This window comes from Aythya marila (genome assembly GCF_965140915.1).
Source record: "Aythya marila genome assembly, contig: HAP1_HAP1_SCAFFOLD_164, whole genome shotgun sequence".
NCBI classification, from domain to species: domain Eukaryota; kingdom Metazoa; phylum Chordata; class Aves; order Anseriformes; family Anatidae; genus Aythya; species Aythya marila.
Window position 1 is genome coordinate 885,709 of NW_028137167.1, and position 8,911 is coordinate 894,619.

At 39.4% G+C, this 8,911-nt stretch overlaps 1 protein-coding gene across 1 annotated transcript; it reads left to right on the forward strand.

Moving 5' to 3' along the window:
- Window positions 1-2,021: 2,021 nt before the first annotated feature.
- LOC309891140 (ubiquitin carboxyl-terminal hydrolase 42-like) lies at window positions 2,022-8,641 on the forward strand (the record flags this gene model as incomplete). Its single annotated transcript, XM_082785525.1, has 12 exons — window positions 2,022-2,250; window positions 2,999-3,199; window positions 3,784-3,894; window positions 4,054-4,156; window positions 4,361-4,428; window positions 4,585-4,655; window positions 5,187-5,269; window positions 6,188-6,299; window positions 6,677-6,817; window positions 7,012-7,112; window positions 7,576-7,717; window positions 7,925-8,641. 12 exons carry the CDS (start codon window positions 2,022-2,024, stop codon window positions 8,639-8,641), a joined length of 2,079 nt encoding a protein of 692 aa, XP_082641651.1.
- Window positions 8,642-8,911: the final 270 nt, after the last annotated feature.

Here is an 8,911-nt window from a genome sequence, read left to right on the forward strand (position 1 = left end):
TTCCCTTCCCTTCCCTTCCCTTCCCTTCCCTTCCCTTCCCTTCCCTTCCCTTCCCTTCCCTTCCCTTCCCTTCCCTTCCCTTCCCTTCCCTTCCCTTCCCTTCCCTTCCCTTCCCTTCCCTTCCCTTCCCTTCCCTTCCCTTCCCTTCCCTTCCCTTCCCTTCCCTTCCCTTCCCTTCCCTTCCCTTCCCTTCCCTTCCCATTTTCCCCAGTATTGTTTTTCTGTTCTCCTTCTCACTGCAGTCTTGATTTTGTTTCTTGTCCCTTAAGTATGTTTCCAATGTGTTGCTGAAACATTTTCCCTTTCAATCCTAAAAAAGGAGCTGTCACTGGTGAAGATCGGAGCTTATCCCTGAGCCCAGGAGCTGTCACCTTAGTCTTCCAATCGGACAAGGACGACTTCATTTCTCATGTAAATGCATTTGTCAGGTTTGCGTATTGTTTTTTCAGGAATGGAAAGTGTGTATAGAATGGATTTAAAATCAATTTTAAATGTAAAACGTCAAGGCAAAAAAGTTCTAATTACAACCTCTGCACACAATTTGCCAGCTGTGGGACTAGGAGTTTTCTTATTTACTGTGTTTTGTTTAACGTGTCTGAAGTTTAATGGACAGCAATCAAGGCGTGCTAGAAATCTGAAAGCACTTTATGCTTTGTTCTCTCCGTCATTTTGGTATAACAAACTAGCTTATGTTTTAAACCCTCCATGAGGTTAGTGGTTTCCCTAAAGGTAACAAGTCCCTGTGTGCTACAGTAAGACAGTAACAAAACATGAAGTATAGAAGTTCATCCTGTCATTATTCAGCTTCTGCCTATGGACACACAACTACGCTTATTTAAAGCGGTATCACCTTGAAACCTAATCAGCATTTTAAAAAGGACTTTGTAGCAGTTATTGGCTTTTGTCCTGGAGGGCTGAGGTTTGTTTTGTTTTGTTTTACATTCAGCATTTCCGTTTCTAGCTTACATTCCCCTGTTGTTTTGCATGAGGAAAGCGTGCAACTTTAGAAAGGAGAACGGAAAGAGCTGCTTTTTAGTCTAACTTTTCAGTTTGTCGTAGGAGTTTTAAATGTGGTAGGAGTAAAACACCAGAAGTACTGCTGCCAAAGTTATATTCAAACTCGTCTTTCTTGGAGAAGCAGAAGAAGCCCAGGGAGAAATAAATTTGCAAACATGCTCTTCATGCTCTCCTTTCCCAAGATTTCTCTGAGATATAGCCCATCCTCTGTGGGTTTTGAGGTATATGGTTCCCAGGAGTGAAAAGGAGGGCCAAACATCTCTCCTCTTGGATCTCAGCATGCCAGGGCTTTGGTGTACTGCCACTTACAGCTCCGCTTTTTCACCTGGAAAAAGCGACCGCATGATGTAGACTGAGGAGCCCTCACAGATTAACTTGCTATCACCAAGTGACGCCCATGAAAGGTGTATTTAAAAGCTAGGCTCATTATAGAATCACAACAAACCCCTCATGACTGGTGCAGTAGACAGTGAGGTAGAGGGCGAGCCCTGGAAAGACAGAAGAAAAGTAGCAGTGAGTTCTGGGTACCTTTGTGCAGACGAAACAGAAAAACGCAGGCAGTGAAGTAATAGTGTTCCGTTACTAATGCCAGCAATAGATAATTGCAACAATTATCTATTAGATCATAGGTACTAATTAACAGATAATTGCGCAACTCCGGAAATCAATAAATAACTGATTCCCCTCAGAGAATGTCTTCTACATTTTTATATTAAAAAGACTCCAGAGTTGTAATGGATTAAAATCCTACGGAAGGGAAAGAAATGGCATCAGCCACTAGTTCTGCAGAAGCGAAAAGTAATACTGATAGAGTTTAGATGGAAATTTTCACTTTGTGTGTTTAGTTTGGGGATTCTTTTTAAATCATTCATACCAGCGATTTAGTTCTTAAGGCTGTTTCTTTGAGATTAAGTGACAGGACTTCTGTTACTCTTTTCTTCTTGGAGTGCTTCTTGATAGTCTTACGTCAACCAGAACTTCTGTCTCTGTCGCAGATGTGAACAATGACCGTAGCTAAGAAGCCCAAATCTTCAAAGCCTAAAAAGCCCTCTTCAAGGCGGTCTGGCAAATCCAAGAAACCAAGTCCTAAAATACTGATGTCACGCACCGCCAACTGGGGCCGGATAGTGCCTGCAGAAGATTCAAGCCAAGTCTCTGTGGCCCAAGGACGTGGAGGTGCTATTTACTGTAGATCATCTGAAAAATCTAAGGCTTTTGCCCCAAGAGATCTAAGTAAGTGTGCGTTCTATCCTGCCTCCATTGTCTTCAAAGCAAAAGTAGAAAATGCAGTTCTTACTTGTTGCACTGATAGAGAAGGGGACTACTGTGAAGAAAGACTTCAAAAGCGAATCCCCTAAGGCAACTGAAGTGACTGATGTTACAGAAATTAATTTTGATATATTTACAGTCAACAGAGAAATACGGGGAGCTTTTTGTAATGCACAGATTCCTCCATGTCTTTTCTGTTTTGCAGAGAAAAGTGTTTGATTGTTGCTATTCACAGCTTCCATTTTTCACAGGTTTTTTGAAGGATAACATTGCTCAGGAAAAAATCTGGTATCTGTAGGGGTACCGTCATTCCTAGTTCCTAGTTTTTACGTTTTTACCGTATAATTTCAAGTCTAAGTTTGTGGTTTAAGTTATAATAAGGAAAAAAACAGTAGTTGAGTTAATCAGGTTAAAGATTATAGATGGAGAGGAACTTGGCATTAGGTGCTACAAACAGAATGGCAGTTAGCCTTGCCTTAGAAAAATTAAAATGGTTGACTAAAGTTGTTTTTGTTTTTGTTTTTTTTTTTCCCCAAAACATTGTGTTGACCAGCCAATTTGAATTTGGTGGTATTAAAGCTGTCTGCAATAAGTTTTTCTGGTTTGGATTGTAGCTAGCTCCTCTAGGTGCTCCTGCAGAATAGTATTTTTTTAAATACCTTTCTTCGAAACAAACAAACAAGATCTCTTTTTAAATTTAACTTTCTTGCAGTCGTTAATGATGGAATTGCTCCGCCACAGAGCATTCTTTTTCCACCTGAGAAGATTTGTATGGATTGGCGAGAAACACAAAGTGTTGGAGTTGGCCTGTACAATCTTGGCAACACATGTTTTCTTAATGCTACTCTACAGTGTTTGACCTACACACCCCCACTTGCCAATTACATGCTTTCTCTTGAGCACAGCCAGTCATGTGAGTACTTTCTAACAGTATTTTGAATCTGTTGGATAGCTCTGAAGGTGAAAGAACAGCAGTGATTCTGTGAGATAAGCTTATTTGCCTGATTTTACCTGTAGCAGCTGGCTTTGAGCACTGTATTAGCAGTGGGCTCCGAATAGCATATGGAGTGCAATTAATGCACCATGTTTTATTTATTTAGTTAGTTATTTGTTTGTTTGTTTATTAAAGGATCATTTATTGCTTCATGGGAATAATGAAGTGCATTGGACAGTAATGCATTTGGTAGTAATTTTAGAGAGTAATACATTTTGCAGCCTGTGGAGTTCACATTCCTGTCAGCCTTTACAACTGCGACTTTGCAGTAGTCTTTTAGATTTCTCATCACAACATGCATTTGAATACAGGCTTAGTGGATATTTTTCTTCTGTCAAGTTGTGTGAAATGAAATGTTACAAGACTGTTGGGACATTGGCATCTTGGGAGAATAGAATGTAGCAAGGAGAGTGGATATTGTATCTATAGTTTAAATTGTACTTAGATGTTTGTAGTTCTGGATATTTCGCTGGACTGGGATGCTTTGTTCTTTCACTCTTCAGGTCGTGAACAAGATTTTTGCATGATGTGCACGATGGAGACTCACATTAACCAGGCCCTGCGTTGCACTGTTGATGCCATCGAGCCTACGCATGTTATCAGTAATCTCAGTCGTAAGTGGCTTCAGATGTGTTTCTTTTCGATAGCTTGTAATCTTCAAATAATTATTTGATGTGTCTAAGTGGTTTTAACACTCCAATGAAGAGAGATTTTAGAAATACAAGAATGATTTCATTTTTAAATGAGGTCAATACTATCATCTTCTTATTTAGGAATAGGACAACATTTCCGTTTTGGCAGTCAAGAAGACGCACACGAGTTCTTGCGCTATACTGTTGATGCTATGCAGGAAGCGTGCTTGAACGGAAGCACCGAGTAAGCATAAACAAGTTCACTTTCATACATTCTCTAGCACCTTCTAGTCCTTTATTTACTCTCAGAAATGATCTCTAGCACCTTTTAGTGCCTTATTTACTATCAGCAACGCAAGTCTACATCATCCTTGGTTTTCATCAAACTCTTTGAAGAGTTAATTCTGTGCCTTAAATCTTCTGAGGTCTGATTATAATTTATTTCCAGATTGGACAGATCTTCTCAAGCTACCACCATCATTCATCAAATATTTGGAGGATTTCTAAGATCGAGAGGTACTTGAAAAAATATTCCTGTCCTTAGAACTGATCTGTGTCTTTTGTCGGTAGTAAAGCAGTCTGTAGTTTGTCTAAAGTAGTATCTGTCAACAACTTGAATTTGGACAGTTAGTCTCCTTCACATAATGTTAAGCATTTATATTTTGTTTCCAGTGAAGTGCTTGAATTGCAAAGCAGTTTCGGATACGTATGAGGCATTTCTTGATATCACTTTGGATATAAAGGTAAGATGTTTTCTAAATATAATTCATGATGTTTAAGTACATGCATAACTTTCTAAATTAAACTTGTTTAACTTAAAAAACCAAACCACATATAATGTTAAAACGTAAGAGCTTGGTGGTGCTAAGGAAGTGGATTGGACTTTGTCCTTCCGTGGAACCCATGTAAATAGTCTCCACATTTGCATTGGGTTTAAGGGGAAAGAATTCTCTTTCTGCAAAAATTATAATGCTGTCATACTTCTTTGTTGTTCTACCTCAATATACATCTAATTGTTAGACTGATGAATTTGTCCCCAGTATTGATGACAAAGCACACTGTAGATGCTGTCTAGGCTACTGGAAAAGTATTTGTTCCAAAGTCAAATGCCTTCCAGGTGAGGTCAATGCTGAGCATGCTCTTTCTGCCTCCTTCTTCACAGTGCTCCTAGTAGATCGCTTGAGTATGTTAGTAAGATTCTCTTATAAACTACTAGTATGTCTCTGGAATTCTGAATTACGGTGACTTTGCGCTCTTCTTTCTCGCTGCTCTAGGCGGTTTCGTCTGTTAGCAGAGCTCTGGAACTCTTTGTGAAACCTGAAGAGCTGGATGGAGAGAATTGCTATAAATGTAGCGAGTAAGATTTTGACGAATTAGGTCTTAATCCTAGATGTCAGTTTTCTATGTTGCATGACTCTGTTGGACTACCTCTAAACTTTGGATCTACTTACAAGTTTTGTGGAAGTTTATAAAAGACTTGGATTTTTGTTTCCTTGGAGGGGGGAAGTCTTGTTCATAGGCATTCCCTATGGGTTTGCAATTCTCTGGCTTGTATTTTGCCATCAGAATTCAAAAAGAGCTACTTTTGTTCTTTCTATTTATTAGCTCTCGACAGTACTTTTCTTGATGTAAACTGCCCAGTTTCCGTTGTTCTCTGGGCTAGTGGCTAATTTTCACTGCTTACACCGTAGGTCCTACCTTGGAGCGGGCAATGTGTCAAACTGAACTATTTTGTTTCAAAGGATGGCAGATGGTTTCAGTGTCTTTCCAGACAAGCTCAGTACATGAAGACTTCCTACTGTTAAATGTCTCCCTCCTGTAGAATGACCATGTGCTTCTGTTGTATTTTTGATGTTGATAGTCGACCTATGTTGGAGATTATTTGCAATTTCTAGCCCTGGGGACCAAGGCTCTCTCGTTCCGCTTTCAGTATTTGTATTTCCCTTGAAAGCTGAAAGAATGTATCCAGGATTGGAGTTCAAATAGCCACTTTTGTAGACCAAGAAATGGTACCTTGCCATCCAACCTGGTCATACCCTTTTGTGAGAGATTCCTGTTCCCGCTATGCTCTGAGTTGTTGGGAAAATTGACCTTCTTCTGTGTATTAACAAACCTGACACGCAGTGCATGGGTTTATGAAAAGAAAAAAGACCAACCTATTATGCAAGTAAATATCATTCAAATAGCAGAGGCATGCGTGAGACATTAAAAGGAGTTTGTTTTGGGGGCGAAAAAAGAAGATGCCTTCAAACACTTATCTCTGCTTGGTTTTAAGGTGTAAAAAGATGGTTCCTGCATCCAAGAGATTTACCATACACCGTTCTTCCAAGGTTCTCACAATATCACTGAAAAGATTTGCAGATTTCACAGGTGGAAAGATCAACAAGGTATATTTACCACTGTAATGCAACTATATCATTGTGTAATGGGACATCCCCCAAAGCTGAAAGTTGTTAATATTTTCAGACAATAATTGTAGACTAACGACTATGGCTTATTCTTTCTCTTAATATCAATAAAGTTCCCGCTTGACAAGAAGCATATGCTTTCCTCTGAGAAGGCTGATTCATCAGGAAACAGTTCTCTGCAACTTCTAGTCTTAACCGTTGTTTATGGGAAGACTTATTTGTAGTGAATCAAGAAATATATTCGAGAAATATATTCTAGAAATCAATTCTAGTCTGTGTTTTTTGGAAGTGTTTTTCTCTGGCTAGTCCACGAAGTACTCTGGGATAATTTTTCTATCTTCTTGATGTCTCTTTAGGAGGTGAAATATCCGGAGTATTTGGACCTGAGAGCCTACATGTCGCAGTCAATGGGAGAACCACTGCTCTATGCCTTATACGCGGTGCTGGTACATCACGGTGTCAGCTGTCACTCAGGACACTATATATGCTATGTAAAGGTAGAAGTCAACAGCATTTCTAACAGGGTAAAGGTTGTGCTGGCAAACCAATTAAAGCATGACTAGCAGCTACTGTTTCTAGGGAAAAAGATTTCATTATATTTTTATTTGACATGTGTGTATTTTGTTCCTATCCGTGATTTCAATTGGAAAACGTGCAATTCACCTAAAGAAATCATTGTCTTTATTTGCAGGCTGGTAATGGACTTTGGTATCAGATGAATGATGCTAAAGTAGTGCGTACTGACATTAAAAGAGTTCTTGGTCAGCAAGCTTACATACTTTTTTATATCAGGTAATAACAAATCTTAAATTGTGTTCAGAAGAGATTTACTTTCCTGTTATTGATATTTTTCTGTTTTGCAAGTGTTTTTCTTGCTATCCCAGGAGAAGATTATTATTTGTCTAATTCAGTTCTGTCTAACCTGAAATTCTCTGTGTCGTTTATTATCTTTTGTTGCTTGGCCTTAAACTGCAGCACTCGTGTAAATTGCTATCTATGTGTTATCTGTAGCTGGCTACTTTAGAGAAGGAGAGAAATGAAGGTCATCTGTGGTGTAAGAATGAATTATTGCTCTGCAAGTGATAGTCTTAGTAGGAAGACTGTTCTCTACTTTTCAGTCTGTAGTCTTGGCGAAGCCTTCTGTAGAGAAGGCTTCCATATCGTATGAGCTGTTCCTCTAAAATGATAGGATGGGATTTAATCCAAGAGTAGGCTGAAAGAAAAACTAAACTACGATCACTGCTCTTTTCTGAAGGCGCTATGATTTGACACTTGGAGAACGTGCGTTTTACTTGCCAGCACCATCTTATCCCTGTTCATTCCCTCCTGGTCAGCAGGGGGCTAATAGTAAGCAGGCTGGATTTCTGGGACCACGACTTCTTCCTCATATGATTAAGGTAATTCAGGGAAGCGGGAGGGCAGATAACGGCACCAAACTGCTAGTGGGTTTGGGGTTTGGTGTGGGGTTTTTTGTTTGGTTTTAAGCATCTTTTTAGGTGTTAAGACCATTTGTAGAAACACTCAGTAGGAGAGTTTTGTGTTTCAAAATGTTACATGCAGTGTTTGCGTTAATCCATCTTGCAATTTCTTCTTTTTAAATACAGAATTCAAGCCGTTTAAATGGAAATGGATCCATAAAAGAGGACACAAAGACCACTGGTGTCACCCTAAAAAGGCCATCTTCAGCACCACCAATGGCCTGTGTTCAAAACCAGGCAATTACCAGGCCTTCAATGACTGATACGTCAAGAAAACAGAAGATCACCATCAGTATTCACAATAAATTGCCTGCTCGTCAGACTGTGTCACAGCCTGACTTTCTTAGCAGTGCTGTGGAGGATGAAGATCTCTACCAGGCTGTTCCTTCATCCACAATTACAAATTCGGTAATGCAAATGAAGCAAATGCAAACAAACAAAAAAGTTTCTGATGAAATTTTTGTGGAGCCAACAGTGAATGAAAATCCTAAACTCAGCTCTGATAACACAGTCCCTTATGGTGCAGAATCTTCAGGAAAATCTGAGGAGGAGTCAAAGGGCTTATTTCAAAGGAATTTGAAATGCAATGCAATGTCCTCTAATGGAATTTTGGTTGGAAAGGTAGTCCGTACATTGCAGCATTCCGATTCTTCCTGTCAGAATGCTGACAAAGGAAGATCCCAGCATGAGCTGCCAAAAACAGATTCACTAAATGGTGCTATTAGGTTAGTTAATGAATCTAAAGAAAACGGACTGAAACTTGATGATTCCACTTGCCGAGTTGAACCTGTTAAACCTTCTGAGATGTTCTTTTCTAAAACAAATGGATTGCTTGAAACATAGATTTGCTCCATCGAGAATTTCTCACCTACGATGTATTCGGGAGTGTTTATTGTGTTCCTAATTCAGGTGAAATACTGAGAAAACACAGCACACATGTGATCGTAAGGCTTTGTGGTATTATCCCCTTAGAATTTGCAGACCTGAGCTTACATTAGAACTTGTCAACTTAAGCTCAGCTGAGATAAAAATTCCTAAGTTTCATAAAGTAGATTTTGGGGGGTGAGTTGGGGTTATCTTTGAAGTGTAGATAATGCATACAACTCACAGCGG